The sequence below is a fragment of the Pipistrellus hanaki genome (assembly GCF_964339955.1).
Source record: "Pipistrellus hanaki genome assembly, chromosome: 11".
Taxonomy (NCBI): Eukaryota; Metazoa; Chordata; class Mammalia; order Chiroptera; family Vespertilionidae; genus Pipistrellus; species Pipistrellus hanaki.
Window position 1 is genome coordinate 15432660 of NC_140513.1, and position 25625 is coordinate 15458284.

At 46.1% G+C, this 25625-nt stretch overlaps 1 protein-coding gene across 3 annotated transcripts in view; it reads left to right on the top strand.

Annotated features, from left to right (window-relative positions):
• Positions 1-12509: 12509 nt before the first annotated feature.
• Positions 12510-25625, top strand: part of SUSD1 (sushi domain containing 1) — a 79005-nt gene continuing 65889 nt past the window's right edge. For all 3 annotated transcript variants that reach the window (XM_084899202.1, XM_084899203.1, XM_084899204.1), the window contains exon 1: positions 12510-13228. In XM_084899202.1, the coding sequence (XP_084755328.1) occupies positions 12922-13228 (307 nt within the window). In that variant the 5' untranslated portion in view covers positions 12510-12921. The remainder of the gene's footprint in view (positions 13229-25625) is intronic.

A 25625-nucleotide genomic window follows, 5' to 3' on the forward strand; every position in this document is an offset into this window, starting at 1 on the left:
TCATGCCGTGTGCATGGCACCACAGTTTCTAAGGCAGGGCCGCACTGCTCAGCTTACGAGCCAGAGGTGCAGACAGATCAGCTTGACAGTGGACATGGATGAATGATAGGGCTGTGTACAGAACCAGGTCTCTTCTTCGACACACAGGGGACTAACTGCTCCATTCCTAAATTCTCCAATGTGCTTTTCTATAGAAAAATGTTTTCTTATGCAACTGACTCAAAATTCTGTCACTTAAACCCTTTTTGAAGCTTCTTCTTTTTTTTTTTTCCTCTTCCCCTGGCAAAGAATGAATATCAGGAAGGAAGAAGTTTCCCCTCAGAGTTTCACAGCGGAAATTTGGGTCTCCACCCCCTCCTCCCGCGACATAGGAAAAGTTAGCCTGAATTCATCCTGCAGCTGGACTAGATTGGAATTGGTTTTTCTTGGAAACCAGTCTCAAGATCCGTCCTTTAGAGCATCATCAAGATGAGCAAATGAAATGACATTTTAATGTCGGCATGAAGGATCTAGAGGTGGATTTTTGTTACAGATGCTTAAAGAAGCAAATAAGGTTGGTATTTGCGCCAAATAAATGTCTCTTTGGCCACCCACAAACTTCAGGATGGAACTGAAGAAACTTGTACAAATTTGGTATCAGTGTTCAGATATTCATAAAAATGGGCAAATAAACCTGATTTCCTAGCCAGGCCCTAATTGTCTTGGCGAATCTGAACTTAGTGCAGCCACTCGGACTATTTCTCCTGTTCCCCTCCTTCCCTCCGGTGTTCAGGTTCTCGTCCCCTCCAGAGATCTCACTCTGTCCACCAGCCATTATCTCTCTTGTCTGTCCTCTCCTGCTGCTTCCGCCTTGCCTGTTCTACTGAGTTTTACTATCAGCCTTTTAAACATGCTCAAGTCTCTCCAATCTTAAAACAAGGAATGAAATCCCCAAGGCTTCTTAGCCTACCTTTATATTTCTTATCTTCCCCGTTCACAGCCAAACTGCCAAACAGAATTGTCTCTGCTGCCTCATCTTCTACACTCTTCAAAGAACTCAAAATCAGCCCTAGCTGGTATTGGCTTAGTGCAGTGGTCGGCAAACTCATTAGTCAACAGAGCCAAATATCAACAGTACAACGATTGAAATTTCTTTGGAGAGCCACATTTTTTAAACTTAAACTTCTTCTAACGCCACTTCTTCAAAATAGACTCGCCCAGGCCATGGTATTTTGTGGAAGAGCCACACTCAAGGGGCCAAAGAGCCACATGTGGCTCGCGGGCCGCAGTTTGCCGACCACGGGCTTAGTGGATAGATCATCAGCCTATGGACTTGAAGGTCCTGGGTTTGATTCCCAGTCAGGGCACATGTCCGAGTTGCTGGCTTGATCCCCAGTGTGGGGCATGCAGGAGGCAGCCAATCAATGATCCTCTCTCATCACTGATGCTTCTATCTCCCCTACCTTCCTTTCTGAAATCAATGAAAAGATATAAAAATAAAATAAAAGAACTCAAAATCAGAACTTACTTTTCAATAAAAACCAAGAACACCCGCTTTGTGTCTGCAGGAGGAGCGGTGGCACAGATGGTGCCAAGCACGCAGTACAAACAACACTCTGGCAAGTGCGTACTGAGTGCCACATTGGTTCGGCGGCTTGTTCTGAATGCTTTCCTGATCCATGTTCTCCACAAGCCCATCAGCCCGGCATGTCACACTTGAATCTCTGTACCTTGTATTAGGGAAATGAGGTTTTAAAATAAAAAATACTTGTTTTCCATGCTTTCCCCCATTCTGAGATTCGATATGTGGCCTTCCCACCTTCGGTTGGGAATCACCAATCTGGAGTAAACACTGTGGGACATGGTCATCCCTTCTTTCTCCAACGTGGACTGTGACCCAGACTCTGCCTCAGGGCAAGACTTCGGGGAAGTGCCGTCGATTAGAAGGCAAACGCAGCCTTGCGATGAGGCCTGTGATGCCAGGCGACCTTTTCTCTCGCAGTGGAAATGCCATTGTCCTGTTTCCCTTCTGATTTGTGACTCAGAATGAATGTCATCACCCACAATCTCCTGCTCTTCTCATTCCCAGCCAGTACCTAAACAACACAGCTACGTGTAATTGAATTTCCCAAGATTGCAGGCCTATTGAAAGGGAGGCCATCCTGTATTTAAGGAATAGCAGACATAGAACCTGGAGGGCTGGCATCCTTGGGGAGATGAATTTGTCTTGCGGTTTTTTTGTTTTTGTTTTTATCACCGTTTACCCCCCTCTATGCCCCCTTCTACCTCCTCTCCCTTGCAATCACCACAGTATTGTTCATGTCCATATGTTTTCTCTCTCTTTTTTATAAATCTTCTTTGCTCAATCACAGCACCACCACCACCACCCCATCTCCCCCCCGCCTCTTTGCCCCCCTCAGAGCTGTCTGCCTGCTCTCTTTGAGTCTCTATTTTGCTTGGTATTTAAGGCGAATTTGAAGCTAAGTCCTGGCTCTAAACTTGGTTAGAGAGAGAAAAATAAATGAATAAGCATTTATAAAGCACTGTAAGAGGGGGTTTCTGAAAATACCAGAGGAGCACAGCAGAAGGAAGGAGCCAGAGTGAAGTCCAGGCAGGTTTTGGATGACGTAATAGGAGAGTCTGGGTGATGCTGTGGCAACAGATAAACCCTAACTACAGCTTCCAACAAGGAATAAAATTTCATTCCTATGGGTGGGGCAAGTATCTCGCATTTTTTAGTTGTATCATCTAAAACACATGGCTTCCAAGTCTCCTCAGCAGGGAAAGAGCAATGATTCTTAAATGTCCCTGTTACTTAACGCCTCATCTGAGATGTGACACATGGGGCATATTATGCAATGTAATTGCATGATTAGTTATAGTGAAACAGCAGTTGTTGTGCATCTGAAATTCAGATTTAATAGGGCATCTGTAATTTTATTCACCAAATCTGGCAACAGTTAAGGAAAGCTTATCTGACATTTTGTAAACGGTTGCCACCGCCAGCAGCCGAGATGGATGGGACCTGAGGTTTTGAGCTGCACGGCCACCATAGGCACTTGGTGGCATGTGGGTTCCATGGGGGAGGGCCGAGCAGAGCCCGGGCAGTGGCCGGAAGACCACAGCTGCTGGAGGGGACGCAGGGCAGCCTGGGCGGCCAGGAGAGCCATCTCTGCGTGGAGAGTCCCTTGGGAACTCTTCCCAAGGCCAGAGCTTCCCACACGCGTTGGCCTTCGCATGGCCTTCTGGGGCCAAAGCCAGTCCTTCCAGGCACTGCGTCTGCCCAGCTGTCCTCGTGGCCACCCAGCCTGAAGCAGGGCATAGAGACCATCTCTCCAGCCCTCACCCTGGCAGGACATTGGCACATTTCAGGGCACATACTGGCAGGCCTGCCCCCATATTTGCAGAGCCTGGAACAAGAGTAAGCATACCTCCTATTAAAAAAAAAAAAAATACACCTTCCGAAATACAAAAATAAAAACGATGTGAAGAGCTCATATGGCTGAAATTTGAAGGCTATTAAAGGTGACTGAATTCAATTATTATGCACGTGTCCGGTGGTGGGCCAGATTTGATTGTGCATGATTAAAAATAAAATGTGTGTCCACAGGGCACAACACTTGAAACATCTTTTATCCAAAACAGTACATCAAAACCCAAAATTTAATTATGTAGGTACACTTTCAAGAAGTCTTCTAAAATATTCAAAACCTTCTGCTAAAATGATGAGTAGAATGCACATTATACTTAGTTAATATTAACATTTTAAGTCAAAATCATTTCAACAGAGCTGAATTTTAATAGAATTTTGTCAAGAGCAAATCTTATTAAATATTTTAATAAAAATAAATCTGTTCACAATTTTAGCTTGAGGACTCATCCCCCCCCCCCACCCCCAACACCAAGAACTGGTATTCTGCTTCCTCCGCATTCGATGTACACCTATGTATTCACAAATTCAAGAGTCACGTGAATTGTTAATGTTGTCGACGTTCTTTAGCTGTCGTGAGTAATGATTGCAAAAGCCATCCCAGTTGTAAAAACCTAGAGCTCTGAGATAGATAGAACATGAAGAAAAACAGGAAGTGGACACACTGCCCTGCTGGGAAATGTACTTCATCATCCAAGAATCCGCTCCATGCATACTATCACAGAGAAGGGATTTATTTCACCAACCAATCGGTCTTCTCTCTGTTCATGGGCTTTCACTTCTCAGACCTCCGTATGTTTGAAGCACCCACCTCTGCTGTGAGCAGTGACGTAATGAGATGCTTCCCGGGCACTCGGAAGCAGCCACCTCTCATTTCCAGAATATGGGTCAGACACACCTCCTGAGCCTGGATGGGTTAACCCTGGCAGTAGCTGTAGAGCGACAGGTTGCTATGCCAATGCTAAGGATAGAATCCTGAGTGACGGGGCACTTGTGTGGTTTTTAATTACGGAATTTTTATGTTTATGCCGTCTTTTCTTCTTTATAATGTTTCTGTATTAAAACATTCCACTCTCCCAGCTGATGCTGGAGAGGGGCAGTTCCTGGTGCTCAGTGGCCCAGCCAGCAATCTCCCTGCCCCTGCAGCCCGTCATGGCCAAGCAGGTACTGCTGGGCCTGCAGATGGTGGTTGTGCTACTTTGTGCATAAATAACATTTATTTTTAAGAATATGTCTATAGCTGAAACTGGTTTGGCTCAGTGGTAGAACGTCGGTCTGCGGACTGAAGGGTCCCGGGTTGGATTCCGGACAAGGGCATGTACCTTGGTTGCTGGCACATCCCCAGTAGGGGGTGTGCAAGAGGCAGCTGATCGATGATTCTCTCTCATCGATGTTTCTAACTCTCTATTCCTCTCTGTAAAAAATCAATAAAATATATTTAAGAATATGTCTATAGCCCTGGCCTTTGTGGCTCAGTTGGTTGGGCGACATCTTGTGCACTGTGGGTTCAATTCCAGTCAGGGCACATGCCTAGGTTGCAGACTGAATCCCCGATAGGGGTTGTGCAGGAGGCAGCCTATCAATGTCTCACTCTCACATTGATGTTTCTCTCTCTCTCTCACTCCCTTCCTTTCTCCCTTAAAAAAAAAATTAAACATATGTTTTTATTAAAAAGAAAGAAGAATATTGTAATATGCAGGGCCCTCTGAAAAGTGGGGTTGGGGAAGGGGCTCCTCTCGCTACAGTTAGAGAGCATTCTGGCTTAGAGACTTTTCCTGGGGAAGCATGGAGGCTTAGGCCTGGGCACAGCAGGATTCTCCCTTTAACTTCATTTCTGACTTTCTTCCCTGAGTGCCCAATGCAAACTGAACACCTCCGTCCATTAGCAAATTCATGTATGCACCAGTTTGTCAGAGAGAAGACTTTTTCTAGCTTTGTGTGTTCCCTATTGGGTCCCCATTTTCACCTGTTGAAAACCTATCCATCTTTAGGCCTCTTCCTTAATGATAACTGTCCTTATCTGGGCAGCTGGAAGGCCCTTTTCTAAGGCCTCATTGGTCTCTGTTTAAGCCAGACAGAAATGCTTCTTAAAAACCAGGTTTTTCTAGATGCACAGTCCTTCCTACATCTTTGCAGAGGCCACAGTGTACTGTGTGGTATACGGAAGCCATGGAGTCTCCTTGCCCAGTACTTACTTCCCCTTTCAGACCACCCTAGAGGGGTCCTGGGAGCTAGCCCAAGGTGACTTCAAGCTCATTATTCCGGGGGAGGAGGGGATGGAAAGGGATGAGAGTTGCTGTCCAGAAGGCCACTTATAGTGCATCCTGGAATCATCATGTTCTAAAAGACCAGCGGGCACAGGCAGTAGACTGCATTGACAGTGTAAAGTGTAGTGGGGCCCTGACTGGTTTGGCTTAGTGGGTAGAGTGTCCCCAGGGACAAATAGGCTCAAGGCTTTTGTGTCACTCTTGGGGATGAGAAGCTTTCTCTGTCCTCTGAGTCTGAAGCTGAGAGGACACTGCAGCCTCTCTTCTCACCATGAGGGGAAGTCTGAGGCGGGAGCAAGCAGAGCTAAGAGAAGAAACTGGGGGCCACACACTGTTTGTCTTAGGTCACGTCACACCATAAGTCACATCTGTTGGGGAACCTTTCAGTTGTAGGACCAATACATTCCAGTTTTGCTTTCAACATTTTGGATCATTTTAAGTCACTGAGAACCAAATATCTCCTAAGTGGTACACAGCAGGGCTATGAAGGAGAGGGATTTTGAGAGCAGCTGGTGAGCTGGTAAGGTGGAGAGCTAGTCTTTCTGGAGGGGCAAGTGGCTTGTTTTAGGTGACGTGTGACAATGTGTGTTTTATGAGCATCTAAGGTTTGTGGCCTGTCAGACTGGTATTGTGGCTGACATTGGTAAATTGTATTTAAGAAGCAGCGTATCTCAATGATTGAGTGTAGACCCATGAACCAAGAGGTCACAGGCTCAATTCCCAGTCAGAGCACATGTACAGGTTTCAGGCTCTTTCCTTAGTAGGTGACATGTAGGAAGCAGCCATTGGACGATCTCTCTCTCTCTCTCTTTCACTGATGTTTCTGTTTCTCTATCTCCCTTCTTCTCTCTCTAAAATCAATAAAAACATTTTTTTTTAAAGTGGCTATGATGATGGGAAAGAATAATTTGATTTAAAAATTACCCTTGAGTGCTTAAGGTTTATTCTACAAACCTGCCAGAGAAAATCAAAGCACAAGAAAGCCTTTGAACTGGCTAATAATACGTGCTTGCTCCCTTTCCTATTGCCTCTTTGGCACAGAGTCAAAGTCTCTCTCTCATATTCATTTTAAAACAACTGCGTGAGCAAGTTAGGACACTGTGGAGCATCATCAGAGTCCCGGAGGCAGTGTGAGGGAGACAGTCATCTGGGGACATGGCATCTGGTAGCCACCAAGCCCTTAAATGAACAGGAAGTAAGACAAGTAGGGAGATGACTAATCTGAAGCTTTTCTACATCAGCTTGCTCCAAAGATGTGCAGCCGAACTGAATATTAACGCCCACTGGTAACCTAGGATTGTCAGTGACTGACTCCGTTCCGTTCTTCCTTCCCCAAATAGGCAGAACACTTACTAGGTACCTGGAGTTTTGCCAGGTCTTGGTGATGGGTTGGCTAATGTGGCACTGACCATGACCTTGAGCAACTAACAGTCTAATGGGAAAGACAGACCAGAAAGCGCTAAAAGGAATTTGTGGGGGTACTTTGGAAGGAGAAATGTACACTTAGTGTTTGTGTACGTCACTGTATGTAAATTATTCCTCGGTTTTTAAAAATAGGAAGAAAAAAGAATCTCTTGAAGGCAGTACTGGAAATTCAGGCAGGGTATTCTTCTCAGAGCACTAAAATAGAGATGATGTGTGGGAGAGACAAAGCAAGTGTAATCAGATTTCAAAAAAGAGCTAAAGCAGAGAGTATCTACAACAAAGTGAACTTTCTAACTAGAACTCCAGAATAACCTCAAGTTCAGAGACAGCAGAAACAGAAAGAAGGTACTGTTGATAGTGAATTGGTAATTAATTCATGAGGGGAAAGCATGTTCTCTGCACACATGTTCTGCTTTAGAAGTGGCTAGATATGAATTTTTCCTGAACTGAAAATTTTAAGTAAGGTTGCTGCTTTCAATTAAGATGAGAATCATGACACAAGAAGCTCTCAGAGAAGGCATTGAAGTGGAATAGCCACAATTCAGTTTCTCCCTCCCAGCCCCAAAGTGATTGGAGCTAGAACCAGTGTCACCAAATTTACTCCTAAGAAAATAGGGATTTTCATCTGGGCGGAGGAAATATATCCAAACTACAAATTCTAACTACAAATTCTAAACATACAGGACTTTCGTGTAAAAAATAAGAATAGGCAGTCAACAATCATGAAACACCCAAAGAAAATCAGCAGAAGACTCATAAAATTCTATAAATAAATGATTAACCTTCTGATGAGCAGGAGAGGAAAGAACTTTGAAATGCAATAGTTGGCATGCTCAGAGGAATTCAAGAATTTATCACATCTACAGAAACAAAAAGAATTCTATAAAAGAATCAGAATTCTTGGAAATTAAAAGCGTGATTTCCCAACAGATGGAAGAGCAGAGTAGTAGGTACAGATGAAGAGTACATTAGTGAACAGGAAGATCAAGTTAGGGAAGTCTTCCCACATTCAGTGAATAAAGGCAAAGAAGGGAATAAGATAAATATTGAATCAGGAAGACAAGAGGCAAATTTTTAGGAACTGCCATTCATAAGTTCTGGAAGTAAAAAATGGAAAGAATTGAGAGAATGAGATTATCAAAGAGCCAAAAGGGAAAAAAGTCTGCTGAAGAAAAGCTCAAATCTGCAAATTGAAAGAGACCAATTGGGCAAGAATAATGAAAAATGATATTCTCATGAAATTTCTGAATTCCAAGGAGAAAGAGAAAATCCCCAAAGCTTGATGTGGGAAGCATGGGACTCACATTGCCGGAAAGGAATTTATAACCAAATGAGCCTGTGATCCGCATCTGTAACTCCAGTGCTGGACCACAACATCCAGAAAGAAAATTATTTTGGACCCAGAAATCTAGACTCCATTAACCTATCCTTTAATTATTTTAAATTCAGAATTCTATTCTCAATCTACAATTAAATTATGAGAGCAAATGCAAGATATATTTGGAGATGCAAAATTTGGAAGTTTATCATCCAGACATACTTTCTGAGATACTTAAAGATGTATCAGAAAAAGATGAAGGAAGAGGAAAAGGGGAAGGAGGAGAACACACACACACACACACACACACACACAAAACCAGCCACAAGCAAAGAAACCAATACAACCTATAGCTACGTTCCAGTGTAAAATAGCCGAGTAAAGTATATTTTGAAGATTGCACTGTTTGCTAAGGTCAATAATATGGGTCTTCGCTGTCAGCTAGTATTTACCAAGGAAAGTCTAGGTCAACCAGCCTTCACAGCTGTTGTGGGATTCCTCAGCAATTGTGTCGGTCATTGCTGGGTGTGCCCCATTTCTCCTCGGGCCTGCGGGTAGCGGCAAGGGTCCTTGAGTTGTTTGTGGGTCCGGAAATGGGCTGTCAGCAAGGCTTCCTTTTAGAGTTTGTGGAACAAACAGGCCAACAGCTGAGGTTTCCTCAAGTGAGTCAAGTGACTGTGTGTGTGTGTGTGTGTGTGTGTGTGTGTGTGTGTGTGTCAAACTGGGTGACAGAGCCTTAGTCTCACTTGGTGTTCCCACCTCCTGGGGTAAGGGAGAGAACTGAGCCAGCTGCTCGCTGAACCTGAGTCTGTTGGAGTGTCTGAAATTTGCTCCCAAATCCAAATCTTTTGTTCTTCCAGTTTCTGCTGGTGGGAGCAGAGGGTATATCTGTGAGGAGGGAAGGCATTACTGAGGAAGTGGGGAGGGCTGGGGGTCTTTCCTGCTCTACTGAGCTGCCACTTCCCATCCGTGTTTGCTTTACTTTGCTGAGAACACTGGTGTTTTGGGTGGGCTAAATGTGGATAGCACTGCTTGGAGCACAGCCAAGAATGTATCTGCTACCCAAGTTCTGCAAACAAACTCCAGGCGGGAGAGGCATGTTAGAAAAGGCCACACATGTCAGGGAGTCACTGAGCATCTAAGAGTGAGAAGCACACCTTCGCTTGACTTAGAGACGGTCTTCAGTGGGGCCTTTCTCTGTGGAGACGGGTCCTTAGGCCAGTGTGGATAAATCTGCTCGAGATGAAGATTCCATTATGGGTCAATGTGGTCCTTTTATGTCAACCAGGGAACAGAGGTGTGTGAGCATGGAGTGGCATATGACACAGAGAGATTCACTTTTATCAAACCCTCAGTTTTTCAACCAACATGATTCAAAGGCTTCAAACATGTTTCCCCCGACTTTAAAACACTTTTTATTATGTTTTCAAGGGTTTCAAACATTTACATCATTCCTCTTAATGCGAACTTCAAGCCATGCGTTCAATACCAGAGCATATCAAATTCATCACAATGAGATATGCAAGCCATTCCTGAAATACCCACATATAAGCGATTTATTTACAATTGGTAAGCCTGCTAGTAGTATTCTCAAGCCGTCCTCTGGGAAAAGCTGCACGTCATTTCTGGTCAGGAGTGCAATGACCTGCTAGGGATTTTGCCAGGAAAGTTCCAGGGTATTTGGTATCCAGATCTCTTGTTCCCTTTTTCTTCCGGCCTTATGTCCACGTGGGAACAACCCCACACTTTACACTGTAAGCAGACACAGAAGGGCCGCCTGGGGGGAAAGCCTGGTGATCCTGGGGCTAGTGTTTCCCTTCCTCTTAGTCTTCCTCTCCCTCCCCACCCCTGGTTGCCTCACAGCCCACCAAGGGCTCTCTGAGGATCTCTCCACTTAGTCTCAGGGGTTGGGGGATGGGACTTTCCAAGGGAACTTTTCTGTAATTCTGATTGGCCAGGATCCAAAACTGGTTTGGAAAGTCCTATATATTAGTGCCAGTGTGGCAAAAATAAAAATTGGCACCTAACTTTTTTTGTTGTTGGTGTTGATTTATTTTATTATTATTATTATTATTATTATTATTATTATTACCATTTAACTATTTTTAAGTGTACAGTTTAGTGGCATTAAGTAAATTCACATTATTTTGTAGCCATCAACACCATCCATCCCCAGGATTCTTTTCATCTGGCAAAACTGAAACTCTCACCCTGATTGGTTTGGCTCAGTGGATAGAGCAAAGGCCTGTAGACTGAAGGGTCCCAGGTTCGATTCTGGTCAGGGGCATGTATCTTGGTTGCAGGCACATCCCCAGTGGGAGGTGTGCAGGAGGCAGCTGATGGATGTTTCTCTCCCATCGATATTTCTAACTCTCTATCCCTCTCCCTTCCTCCCTGCAAAAAATAAATACCATATATATTTAAAACTGAAACTCTCTACTCATTCTCTTCTCTCTCCAGCCCCTGGCAACCTTCCCTCTACTTTCTGTCTATGAATTTGACTACCCTAAGTACCTCAAATGAGTATATATATTCCGTCAGGAATGATAAAGTAAATTAGCCAATAGATGCAAAATTGATCAACTGGTTAATACTATATAGGACAAAATCTAATTATTAGACACATCTTATTTTTACCTGGCAGAACTAATTTATATCTCTATTTGAAAAGATGAATTTGCATGGCTACGGACAAGAAACTTCTGTGTTATCATCAACTTTCCACACGTTAACTTCTACCTATTTTATAACTTTATAAAATAGCCTCATCCACAGACAGTCCATCCAAGGCACTCTGCCCTATAGAATCAGCAGAATCAGCTAACCTCCAGAAAAGCTTCTAGACAACACCCAGCACCCACTGAAAAGACACGCAAATAACCTCGTTTGCCCACTGCCACTTCTAAATTTTGGACAACTTTTCCTAACATTACCACTTAATACGCACCCTCACAAATACATTCAAATTTATTTATTCTGCAGGAGGGCATGACAGGAAAGAAGAGATATGGGTTGGTTTACAAATTTATTAAATTAGTGTATTTTTTTTATTGTTGTTGAAAATAATTACATGATTTCAAGTTCATGGAGAACCGAGTTTAACAAAAAATTTGTCTAAATAACAGGACACAGGCTACCATACAGGCACTGCCCGTCTCTTACTCCTCCACGCAGACTCTTATCTTCGCTGAACAACTGCAACAAAATAATGAATAAGAAAGCCTGCTACAAAGGAGGCCAGGAAGTTTATTTTTAACTACCTCTTTCTAAGGCTGCACAACAGTTTAGCCCTTATATGGGTGTGTTCACGGGTGGTTAGATTTAGATCAGGCTCACGGTAGAGAGAGAGAGAGAGAAAGCAAGTGAGGATAAGGGTGAAGCAGTGGGGTGTACAATCTATAATACATCTTCTACGTATTGTATTTTGTGTTCATCACTCCACCCATCACCCTTGCTCTTGGAGAGACCCACAGACATCACAAGTCCAAAGCCTTCAAAATGGAACTTATTCTTCTCCCGCTGTGGCCTCTCCCCACCCGGACTTATAACAACGCCTTTTGGATCTGTCTCAGTGACTCCCACCGCCATCAACGCAGTTGCCCAAACCAGAAATGGAGGTGACACCTGCTCTTCCTCTTTCCTTCTCCTCCACTCTTACTGCTCGTAAAATCCAGTGCACAACACTCCCTACCATCTCAATGGCCACTTCTCTCCCTGCTCGAGGCCAGTGCCTGCTCCTAGGAGCCTGGACCAGGGTTCCTGCGGCCGGGCCGGGCTAGATCCCTGCCTCCCCACCCCCAATCCCGGCCCTGCAGAGCAGACTCTGGGAGACCTTCCTGAAGACGCCGCCACTCAGCTTAAAATCGAGTCACAGCGTCTTGGCAACCCCCTTCACTGGGCTTATGAGGTCTTCTTTGTTTGCATCTTGATGCCTCTCTCCAAGCATCTGGAAGAATATTCTGCCACCGTCTCTGCATGTGCCTTTCTCACCTGCTTAGTTTCCGCTCCCACGTTTCCCTCACCCTCAGGGGTTTAGCTCACTTCCCGGAGCAAAAGGATCCCCTGCCAGCCCCTCTCCCACCACCACCCTGTCGCCCTCTAAGGCCTTGTCTCAGCGCTGTGACCGCTAACTCGCCGGGGCCAGCGGCTTCTCGCCCTTGGTTGTGCGTTTGCACCACACACTCTCGCCCTTGAGCTCCAGCCGCTCAACCGGCCTTCCACTTCCCACAAGATTCCTGCTCCTTCTGGTCCTTAAACTCCCTGTGCCACCCCGGGGTGCCCCCCTGAGTCCCCCACCGGCTTGGATGCGCGGTGGCCGTTCCCTCCGCTCCGCTGTGCCTCTCTTAGGGGGGGTCTCTGCCCCGAGCTGCTCCCACTTTGGGGACCTGCTAGCCCCGAGGGCCGGCCCCCGGCTCTGCCCCTGCGTGTCCACGGGACCACCGCGCGCCGGGCCGGTGCCCGGAGGACAGAAGGAGCGAGTGAACGAATGAATGAATGAATGAATGAATGAGCGTCCGCGGAGGACGCAGGGCGCAGGCCGGGCCGCCGCCCCGGGACCCCGCGGCTCCCCGCTCCGCCGCGCCGGCCGGAAGCAGCCGGGCGGCCCCCTCCCCGCGGCGCCGCCGCCTTATCTCGGCGGCTCCGGCCCAGGAGGAGACGCGGGCGCCGGGAGGGACGCGGCGGCCATGGGCCCGGGGCCCCGGGGCGCGGGCCACCCGCCTCGCCGCCGGCGGTCGCTGCTGCTGCCGCTGCTGCTGCTGCTGCTGCTCGGCCTGGCCCGCGGCGCGGCCGGAGCGCGGGGCGCGGACGGTGAGTGGGGCCGGGGCGCGCTGCTGGGGCCCCCGGGGCGCCGGCGGGGCCTCCGCGAGGCCCGTTCCCCGCCCTTGGGCCGGGCCGCGCGGGCTGGGCTGGGGCGCAGGTGGGGCTGCCCGGGCCGTTGGGGATCGGGAAGGCGGGGCTCGAAGAAGCGGGAGGGGCTCCCCGCCCGGCCTTCCCGCCCCGTCCCAGAGCCGCTGGGGAGACGGACCTGTTTGGAGAGGGCCTGGCCCGCGCCCCCGGGGGCGGAGGGGCGCCCCAGGGTGAGCCGCCCGGCCAGGGCTTCGCTGTCAGGCTGCTGGCTCTGCGGTAGCTTTTGCACGACAAAACCCTAAAAGCTATTTTCTTTCTACCTTTTAATTTTTTTCACCGTGATGATGAGGTTAAGTCGCTCATAGGGTGAAAATAAAGTATAAAGTTTACAGGAAGAAAGTATTCATTCATTCATTCATTCATTCAACAGATGGCCTTTGTTTCCCTGCAGACAGACACAGGGTGTGAGGAGGCCTCTATGCTGGACCTCAACGAGTTGGTCTCCTGCAGGTGCCAGACAAGCAAAGAGTCCATTTCCAGGCCATTGGAGTAGTTCTCCTTCACCACCACCTTCAAACGCAGTGATGCGTTCAGACCTGTAGGGGCATGGGCATTGACCCAAACAGCTGTAAGAGGAGGCAGTTGCCATAGGTGCTTTGAGAAGGTGGGGGTGGTCAGAGGAGGGAGGGGTCACTTCTAGCTGAGGAATCGTGGCGTCATGGGTGAGGTGACCCGTTAACCAGGCCTTCAAGGATTGCTGGTTAGTTGGATAAGAGAAGATGAGAGAAAGGCATCCCAGCTCATGGCAGAGGGCACAGTGGGCACTCCACAAATATGTATAGAAAGATGGACTCCAGACAGAGGGGCAGGGATAGGAAGCAAAAGCAGGGGCCTGCAGTTCCATTGGTTTGCAGGGCATGGCGGGGAAGTGGGGTGGAAAGGCAGACTGGATGGAGCCAGAAGGCAGAGTGCCTTACCTGGCAGGCCGCGGCCTTTAGGCCTAGTTACTCCCCGGCAGTGGGAGCCATTGGAAGTCATTGCAGGAGTCTGGACAGAGTGATAGGAAACGCGGCTATAAGGAAACCCTCTAACATCCTTAATAAAACCCAACACTGATCCTGACATGGGAGGAACGTCTATGTAAGGAAAAAGGGGGGTGGGGCGCTTTGCAGCTCAGACTCTTGTCTCTTCCAAGTTTTCTTTATTTGGGACTTTGACCATCACTGGTGGGTATTTCTCTTTGATGGCTCAGCCTTCTGAAGTGGCCATTTTTGTACATCAGGTGCGCTGGTGGGCTTTCTAAGTTCCTTCCCTAACGTGGTCTCCCGTGGCAGAGTGCGTAAAAGCTTGTAGATCCTTGGAGCCTATTTCAGAATAATCTTGTTTTTGTTTTTTTTTTTGTATAATTTTTAATTGAATTTATTGGAGTGACGTTAGTTAAAATTATATAGGTGTCATCTACATATTGCATTCTGTGTTCACCACTCTGCCCATCACCATTTATCTTTCCTTTATCCTCTTCTATGTCCTTCCATTTCCCCCTCCTCCTGTTAGAATCTTTGTATTAAGACTCTCTAGACTAGCAAACTGTCCAATGTAGTCTCATCGGATTGTTGCCTAAGATGGTTGAACGAAGTAACTTCCTCAGGTCATCCATCTGCAAGTACTTAAAGGCTGTGGGATGGATTTTGGGGATAGAAGTCAGGGTTGTTTGATTGAACCTTCTCTCTTTATGTAGGCATTCTCCCTTCATTTACCACCTGGGAGAATCTGACTTTATTAAGAGCGGGTTTCTTTATAATGGACAAAGTGGGGTATGCCTGGAGCCATCGAGCCACTGAGGAAGTTGTTGCAATAGCAGGCCTAGAAATTCTAAGGACTAACTTCTCGGTGGGACAGCAGGAGAAGAGGACTGAATGTAGATGGGAAGGGGGAAATGGATCCAGAAGGACTTACTGCAGACATGAAGGAACAAGGGAGCAGAAGATGAAAGATGACAGTAAGGGTTGGGGCCTGGGTGATTTGGATCTGTGGTTCTCTAGGAAGAGCAAAAAGATTTGGGAAGAGAGATGACCAGTTGTTTTGTTATATATGCACTAGGAGTCCAGCCTTGATTTGAAATCACGTGGTGCCATCCACCCTCGAGTCGCCAGTCTAGCCCTGCCTCACTCCCTGGGCCCCACAGCAGCCGTGGCTGCTGCTGATTAGGCCCTCCCCCAGCGCAGGTGTGTGGAGGCCCCTGCTGCCCCACACCCGACACTGCGTGTGCAACCTCCTCCTGTCCGGTTGAGCCATTAAAGCATCCCGGTTAATTAGCATATTTCTTTTATATATATATATATATATATATATATATATATATATATATATTTAATTTATTGATTTTTTTTACAGAGAGGAAGGGATAGAGAGTTAGAAACATTGATGAGAGAGAAACATCTATCAGCCGCCTCCTGCCCACCCCCTACTGGGGATGTGCCTGCGACCAAGGAACATGCTTTGACTGGAATCCAACCTGGGACCCTTCAGTCCATAGGCCGACTCTCTATCCACTGAGCCAAACTGGTTAGGGCTATATTTTTTAATATGACAGTTTATTATCTCACTTAAGTTTGGAAGCTGTGTGGTTCCTGGCTTGATTAAGTTAAATAAGCAATGCCATCATCAGGTTCCTCCAGTTTTCATGTCTGGCTGACTAGTTGTTCTAGATAACCTGGACTGGAGGTGAGGGTAGGGCTTTTGGATTAAATCAGAAGACTGATAGGAGATGTCTTCAAATAATGTAGACTTGATGGTCACTTGGAGCCTGTGGTTGATAAGACTTAGAGGACTAAGGACAGATTTTGGGGGGAGATCAAATTTAGGTGGTAGATGACCGTAGAGGAGAAAGAGCAGCAGCTACAGAGGTAGGAGGAAGGCTGGGTTAGCAGAGCATCAAGGAAATCAGGGGAGGAAATTCCAAGGAGGAGGAGATGGAAAAGAAGAGGCTTTGGATTTGCTGACTCAGGTCTGAGGTGAGCCAGCTCCAGCAGAGCAGTGAGGGTGCGAGTCAGATGCAAAGGGCTCCAGAGCAGTGATTTCCAACCCGTGCGCCACAAGACTTTTTAAAACATGCAATACCTGACTATTTAGTCAGGGGCACCAACCTCTTTTCCCTTAAATTGTCCAATAACGAAATGACAACAGCCAACACTACAGTAACCATTTGGTGGGAGTGAATCAAAATTACGCCTAATTTTTGGGGTCAGATTGGCCAGAAATATATTTTTGGGTGTGCTGCAGAACTTTAGTAATTAGTTTATCTGGGCCATAAGACGAGAAAGGTTGGAAACCCTGCTGTAGAGAGTACGGAGACTTTGCTGCAGAGCGCATGCTCTTTAAAGAAGGGAAGGAAAACGGAAGGGAGCATTTAGTAGGGCTGGCCAGGTCAGGTCAACAATTTTTTTTTTTAAATATATTTTATTGATTTTGTACAGAGAGGAAGGGAGAGAGATAGAGAGCTAGAAACGTCGATGAGAGAGAAACATCGACCAACTGCCTCTTGCACACCCCCTACCGGGGATGTGCCCGCAACCAATGTACATGCCCTTGACCGGAATCGAACCTGGGACCTTTCAGTCCGCAGACCGATGCTCTACCACTGAGCCAAACCGGTTTCGGCTCAACAATGTTTTTGGTGGGTAAAGCAGACCCAGAACATTTTAGACTCAGGGGCATTCTTTAGTAGAAAGGAAGAAAATAAAGATGCAGAAATAAATAAGATGTTCTCTGGAGCAGGTCAATAGGCAACGTGGATCTCTGAGTGAGAAAGCTTAGTTTCCGGAAGGGGACAGAAGAAGAGCGGAGAACCCTCATCCCTCCCCCCTCAGCTGTCTCCTCTGTGCGTCTATTCCTATTTCCAAACCAGCCCCGCTGTCCTGACTCCCCGGAAGCCCCCTGGCGTTCTGTGGTCCCTCTAGCAGTACCAGCAGCACCATGCCCATGCCTCCGTGCCATGTTTGTATGGGGCACACACTATTTCTATGGTCCTCTATACACGTACACCAGGGTAACTGTTAACTAGACCAGTGTTTTTCAACCTTTTTTGGGCAAAGGCACACTTGTTTCATGAAAAAAATCACGAGGCACACCACCATTAGAAAATGTTAAAAAATTTAACTCTGTGCCTATATTGACTATATATAAAGTAATTCTCTTGAATAGGAATCAAATAAACACAAAGAAAGTATTTTATAATTACTTTATTATGAAATATTAAGTAAACAAAATAGTGAAAAATTATAAAATTCTTGTCTTGTCTGCACCTACGGCACACCAGGCAAGTGTGCCACGGAACAGCGGTTGAAAAACGCTGAACTAGACTGAGAGCGCCTTGTGCGTAGAGGCTGTGGCTTGTGTTAGGAACCTGGTATGGGAATAATTGAAGACCATCCAAATGAGAAAAGGCACAGTGATCTAGTCAGAGCTTACGATAGCAAGAGAATCAGCCACCATCATATTTGTCAGAGACCCAAAGGCAGGCCGGGGAGTGGAACAAAGGGGAGGTAGGTCTGCAGGTGTGCCCTCGTTGGATGTTGACCGGGGAAAGCTGGAGGCAGCTTGTTGCTGAGATAGGCTGGGAAGCCAGAATAGGGAAACTACCCTCCTGTGACCTAGGTAGTTAAACAGCAGTTTGCATCCATCTAGTATAGTGGTCGGCAAACCATGGCTCTCGAGCCACATGTGGCTCTTTGGCCCCTTGAGTGAGGCTCTTCCACAAAATACCATGGCCTGGGTGAGTCTATTTTGAAGAAGTGGCGTTAGAAGGAGTATAAGTTTAAAAAATTTGGCTCTCCAAAGAAATTTCAATCGTTGTCCTGTTGATATTTGGCTCTGCGGACCAATGAGTTTGCCGATCACTGGGCTAGGAAATCCCACCTTCCCTGACTTAAGGACACTTAAGAGGAAATGGTTTGCATTTCTCCCCAACCATAGGGTAAATAGCTTAAATCACCCTGCTCAGGGAGGGAGAGAGCAGAGATCCAGTCATTGCCATCTGTCAGTCACACCCAATGAAGGTAAGAGAATAAATCTCATTTTGGCACATCCGCATAAAACTGAGAATGTTCTATTGAGATCCTCCCCTAAAACTTCCCTTAAACTCCCAGCCTTTAAAACCCTCAAAACCAAGGTCCCAGCACATGCTCTCCCTCCCACGTCTCCTGAACACTCAAGGGCCCCATGAGGCTTGCAACCAGGGCAGCTTGCAACGGATGGGGCAGTTTGTCACAAGCAAGCCCTCCCCCCCCCCCCCCGCCCCCAAACTTGTTCCAAGGCCCCCTTTTCTCTGACTTCTTCGTCTGACTTCTCATTTCCCTACCTAGTCCCTCCTGTGATCCTAGCCCTTCCTTGATTCACGGTCCCCAGCTTTAGTAAACACCCTCTAAAACCCACCTGGACTCATGGAAATTTCCCTACCCAAAATCAAGGATCCACACGCTACCTGCTGGCCCCAGGCAGACCAGCTGAGGGCCAGGTCCCCTTTCCAGTATCACTACCAACAGGAGTCCTTATATGATTGGTTAGGGGAGCATATTTGGCTTTCCCTGATTGGTCCTAAGTGGAAATGCTGGGGCAGGGTAGGGGAGCAAAAATTAGGGAAGTTGGCTGTTACTAAGTGCTGGCCATTTGGGACTGATTGCTAAAGAGGCCATGGTTTAACTTCCGGGGCTGATTGCTAAAGATTGTGGGTCAGAGTTTGGTTTTTATATATGGCTTGCCCCTTTGTGTGTTCCGTCTCTCACTGAGTCACATTTCATTGTTATTAAAGATGTTTTGGCAAGAAACTCAGCGAAAAGAGACGGGGGGAGCCAGTCAGATGGCCTGTGTGAGCAAAGTGTGAGAGCATGGCTGGTGGAGCGGGAGGTGTTGGGTGTTGGGTGGGTGGGGTGCCAAGCCTGAGGGGAATAGAGAGGTTAGGCATGGCAAGGATGGGCGGAACCAGTCAGTCCTGTTTCTGAACCTCTTTCTGGCATTGCTCTGAGTGTGGGAGTGGCGAGGGGGACTTGTTGGCTCAGGCCTGGCTGGGGTTTGGAAGGCCAGAGGAGGATGGGCAGAGGCCTTGGAAATCTTGGGGGAGCCATGGTGGGGAGGGCTGGGGAAGACGTTCTGTAAAAAGTGCACCTGACTTGATTGCTCATGTATTTCATCGGCTTGGCCTTCACGCTGTTATCACGGATCACAGCAGCATATTCACTCTTTAGAGTGGGGGAGCAAAGGGAAAAGGGAAAAATGGAGTGAATTGTTTTGGACTGACTTACAGTTGCTCCAAGTAAGGGAGCAGGATGAGAGCCCAGGAAGATCGCCACCATGGCCTGGCATCCACCTCCAGAGACGTGGTTCTGGGCAGTCTTCTGGTCAAATGCCAGAATGGGCTCCTGAGGTCTCGGCAGCCTGAGGTAGCAAGTGGCCTGCTGGCCTCAGCTCTGCAGGGACAGTGACTGAATTGCCAGATTAAAAAAAAAGGTATTTACCGGTAGCCAAGCCGGTTTGGCTCAGTGGTTGAGCTTCAACCAAGAGATCACAGTTTGATTCCCCATCAGGGTACATGCCTAGGCTGTGGGCTCAATCCCCAGTGAGGGGTGTGCAGGAGGCAGCCAATCAATGATTCTCTCTCATCATTGATGTTTCTCTCATTCTCTCTCCCTTCCTCTCTGAACTTAATAAAAGTGTGTGTGTGTGTATATATATATATATTGTGTGTGTGTATATATATATATATATATATATATATATATATATATATATATATATTTTTAAGTATATAGCCTGCTCAAGAATGATATAGCCTGGTGACACCAGGACAGAGACCTGAAATGTGGCCTAAATATAGGGCTCCTCAAAACTCAGAAGCATTGAAATGGAACACTTAACAGGGGTTGGTCCCTGGTCTGGAGGTCGGGGGTGGGGCCCTGTTACTGTACTTACGGGGTCTGTTCGCTTTCGTGCATCAAAGCCCAATCAAACTCAAACGGTAATTTGCAGCTAAGAGAGTGAGGGTTTATTAGTTGAGAAAATGGCACTAAGCCTGGAGTCACAAGTAAGCTAGTGCTCAAAGAGCTGGCTCCCTGATGACCTCCGGGGGATGGGTTATGTAGGGGAGAAATCATTGATCACGGTGGGTAAAAGAGTTGGGGCCCTGGGCTCTCCTGGTTGGTTGGGGCCAGGGTAGGGAGTAGTTGGTTTTCACTGTGTCAGGTCTTGATGTCGGCCATGGCATTGTTCCGTCTGGTCTCATGAAGACGTGCTCTGCTTTCATGGGGCTGGGGGCTCAAACACAACTGAAGTCAAGATGTTCCCTTTGGCTTCAAGGGAACTGTTTCTGTGGTTAACAGACCTGAGGCCTCCTTATGGAGACATTTTGATACGGACCTGAATCTGAGGTCCTCAGGGATTAATGGTTAAGGAAAGGAGTGGATGGACAAAAAGGAGACAGGGTCATGTTAAACAAGTTTCTGCTCCCTCAGAGCCCCACTGCAAGTCGTCCTTGGTCAAAGGGGAAAGTGGACAGAGAACCCTATAACTGTTTTATGGGAGGTGATGGGTTCTTATAGGCAATGTCAGGCACGGGTTGGGTTGAGAAGGGAAATGCCATCTGGTTCACATTGCTCTGCAAGCACTCCATGGCTTGGAAGAGCAGAGAGCTCTCTGTTCTGGAGGATTTTAAAGCAGAGGCTTTGCTTTTACTTGTTCCTGTTAGGGATGCTGGAGAGGAGAGTATATGAGGTTCCTTTGCTTTCTGGAATTTGATGCAGTCTCTTAAGAGCAATGCAGTTTTCCGCCATGTTGTAGAAGATGAAAGATGCTTTCTCTTCCTGAGTTTGGTGCCTCCTTTGCTTATTTCCTCAGGTCATTTCATTGGCTTCCACATGTCTCCATCTGTCTGAGATTCAGGATCTCAGGAGGTGGTGCTGTGCATTTGTTGGTCTGACTGGGAATGGCTGGGGATTAGATGAAGAGTCAAATGCAAGCACTCCATTTGTGCTTTTAAACGACCTCCTTCCCTTTGTATTGTCATAGTCCACCTGCTGTTATTTCAGAAGTATCTTTACATTCTTGCTTGAAATTTATTGAAATCAGGAGCAGAGGAGCTTGCTTAGGCTGGCAGCCACCGTTCTGGCCAGGCGTGGGTTTACTTGGGGTTCGGTGGAGAGGAGGGAGGGGTGAGCAGCACAGAAAAACCCGAGGAAGCTGAACTTCCAACTTCTGAGTCAGGTGTTACCCAGGAGATTGGGGGGATGTGCGGAAGGCAGGGATTTATTTAAAGTAAGATAGTATGGTTCCTAGAATGTCAGCTCCATGAACAGGTAGGCATTGTTCACACAAAAATATTGCTTTTTTGGTTTTTGCATCAATGCAGTTATTTATGACTCTCTTCATTAGTAAAATTGGCTAGTTGTCATTTATTCATTAACAAAGAGTTGTTGAGTGGTTGTTATAATAGTGCTAACATCTTCTATTTGTTTTTCATGTATTAACTCATTTACTCTAATTCTCACAGCAACCAGGTTTGTTATTATCCCTACCTTACAGATTTATGGGAAATTGAGGCCCGGGGATTATTAAGGATTCCACGACTAGCAAGTGGCAGCAATAGGACTGTAGCCCAACTAATCTCTCTCTTAACCCTGCTCTTAATCACTATGACCAATACCAGGCCCTGCATCTTGTGTGACTTGTTTCTGACAATAATAACAATATCTACAGAAAGAGACATAACTATTTGTGTAAACGACCTCCGTCTAGTGCTTTAGAGATCATAGGGCATTTATATTTCTCATTTAATCCTCACAACACGATCTCCATCTCAGACCAAACTGGAGGACTGACAGTGTGCGGTCTCTAGGGAGCAAGAGAGAAGATGCCAACCTAGGTGTCAGCCTCTCTGTTGCATGTGGATAAAACTGGCGTGGTCCCTGCACCGTGGAGAAGTGAAGTGAATCAGGTTATAGCAAACTCATAGTGCTCTTTCTGTTGGCCTGGCGAGTTCCTCTTCCTGGGGTTCTTCTCTCTGTCACATGGCTCCCAGTGCTATGCTTTGCATCAGTTGAGACTTGGTGAAAGACTTCTTCAGTATAACTGTTACCTTCCCCAGGACTCTCATCCCCATCCTGAGGTTGAGCTAGACTTGCAGCAGAGCTCATAGTGTGGTCCACCTGGGAGCTTGTAGGAAATGCACATTCTCAGACCCCACCCCACCCTTATTGAGTCCGAATCTCTGGGGATTGATTCTGTTCTAATGAGCTCTCCAGGTAGGGTGACCCACTGTCTTGATTTGTACCGAACTGAGGGGTTTCCGAGGACACAGGACTTTTAGTAAAACCATGATAGTTTCATCACCCTAACTCCAGGTGATTCTTTTTTAAATATATGTATTTTTTATTGATTTAGAAAATATATATTTTATTGATTTTTTATAGAGAGGAAGGAAGAGAGATAAAGTGTTGGAAACATTGATGAGAGAGAAACATCGATCAGCTGCCTCTTGCACACCCCCTACTGGGGATGTGCCCGAAACCAAGGTACATGCCCTTGACCGGAATCGAACCTGGGACCCTTAAATCCACAGGCTGACGCTCTATCCACTGAGCCAAACTGGTTTCGGCTTTTTTATTGATTTTTATTTAGAGGCAGAGAAGTGCAGAGGGAGACAGAGATAGAAACATTAATGATGATAGAGAATCATCGATTGATCAGCTGCCTCCTGCACGCCCCACATCGGAGATCTAGCCCACAGCCCAGTCATGTGCTCTGACCAGGAATCGAACCGTGACCTTCTGATTCATAGGTTGACACTCAACCACTGAGCCACGATGGCTGGGGTTGCCCTTTTCTTTAGGACAAGTTCCCCCCACCCCCCAAGAAGATACTTGGTCCTTCAAGCACTTGAACTCAGAGAGCCCCCTACCAGGCTGTGCAGACTATGCTATTGGGTCGGCAACTAAGTAATTGCGGATTTTTAAAAGAAAATCAAAGACAATTTTTTCATGGAACTAAATAACTTTATTCTGTAATGTATTGCCCATTTTGATCAATGACCTTTTGCCATCTTTCAGGCAGCATCATAATCCCACGTTCAAAAAACTTCTGGTTTTTATTAGCAAAAAACTGAATCAGGTACGATTTGACATCATCATCATTATTGAAATTTTTACCATTCAAGGAGTTTTGTAAAGATCGAAACAAAAAGTAATCAGATGGTGCAAGGTCAGGACTATATGGTGGATGTGGCAAAACATCCCAACCAAGCTCCATTAATTTTTGCCGAGTGACCAAAGATGTGTGTGGCCTTGCATTGTCATGATGGAATACAACACCTTTTCGATTTGTCAATTCGGGCCGCTTTTCTTCAACTGCATTGTTTAATTTCGTTAGTTGTTCAATGTAGACATCAGAATTGATCGTTCGGTTGGGTGGTAAGAGTTCAAAGTAGACAATTCCTTTGTAATCCCACCAAACTGATAACAAAACCTTCTTTTGATGAATATCAGCTTTTGATGTTGTTTGAGTTGGTTCACCTGGCCTGCTCCACGATCTTTTCCGCTTGATATTGTTGTAAACAACCCATTTTTCATCGCCAGTTATCAGTCGTTTTAAAAATGGATCATTTTCATTACGTTTCTTTAGCAAATTGCAGCTGCTAATGCGTTGCGTTAACTGTGATTCTTTCAGTTCTTGAGGAACCCATGTATCGAGTTTTTGAACATAGCTAAGTTGTTTTAAGTGATTTTCAATGCATGTATGTGATACATGAAGCTTCTCTGCAATCTCACGTGTTGTACTGTGACAGTCTGAATTGATTATTGCTTTGATTAGGGCGTCATCAACTTCAACTGGACGACCAGAGCGTTTTTCATCTTTGAGTGAAAAATCACCAGAACGAAATTTGGCAAACCAATTTTGACACTGCCGTTCTTTTAAGGCTTCGTCACCATAAACAGCACATAACTTTTTATGAGCTTGCGATGCGTTTTCCCTTTGCGGAAATAAAAAAGCAAAATATGACGAAAATGTTCCTTTTGATTTTCCATTTTTCAACGAACGCCAAACGAAAACTACAAAACAGATCAAAAAACTTTTTTTACTGATTAACAGCTGAATAGCCAAATATCAAATAACAAAATGTGTTTTACATTTGTACTACGTCTGCAAACTAAAAATTCAACTGAAGCCATATATGTGTGAAACCCGCAATTACTTAGCTGCCGACCCAATAATTATGGCTGCGAAGTCCCCGGTAACCTAGCATACAGCTTGTCCTTTTTGCCAGTACAGGGAACAAACTTTTATTGAGCCAAACAAACCAGGCACTGTCCAGGGAGTTACACTTACTCTAAATTATTCTGAGTGGGTCTTTACAACAGGCGTCCCGAGGATGGAGTGTCAGAACTTTAGAGGGAAAGGACTTCAGGGGCCATTTAACCCAACTGCTCAAATGGGAGCTCGGGAGAAATGCAATCTATAGGGCCCCACCCAGACCAACTGAATCAGCCTGCGGTTTAACAAGAGCCCCAGGTAATTTGAATGCATTTTCAAATCCGAGAAGCCCAAAGCCCTTGTTTTTCAGATGAAGAAACTGAGACTCGGGGAGATTAAGTGATTTGCTAAAGGTCACACATGAATTGGACTCAGGATCCAGTTCCAACTCAAGCCCAGCACTTTCCTCTGTACCTGGCTGCCTTCCTACGGGGCCATATTTTGTTTGTCTGGTTCTAGCGATTGAATGAACTTGAACTTAACCACATTTATTTAAAAATACTTTAGATTTAAAAATACTAATTCAGATGAGACTGCCTTTAAATTATCTGAATTGGTGGTACTTACTTGTTTCTTAATTTCTTGTGTGTGTTTATTCGGTTCACTCAACAGTTATATTAGCAATCGTTTTCCACATGATAAAAGCTTCTGGCTCTGCTGGCACGACTCAGCATCAGCCTGTACAATGGAGGGTCATGGGTTCGATTTCGGGTTAAGGACACATACCTGGGTTGCAGGTTCGATCCCTGCTCTGGTGAGGGCACATGTAGGAGGCAACCAATCAATGTGTCTCTCACGTTGATGCTTCTCTCTCCCATTCTCTAACACTCAATGGAAAATATATTCTCATGTGAGGATTAACAAATGGAACTGGATGTATATAAATGCTGCCATCTTTATAATGACAAGCATACTATATAAGAAAAAAAAATCAAACATTTTACCACTCTTTTGGTTGGTTTTATTAGATGGTACAATATCTATTAGTGTACTGTACACACACACTGGGGAGAATGTTCGTCATTTTTTGGTAGATCTCAACTGGGACTGTGGACTTGACCCA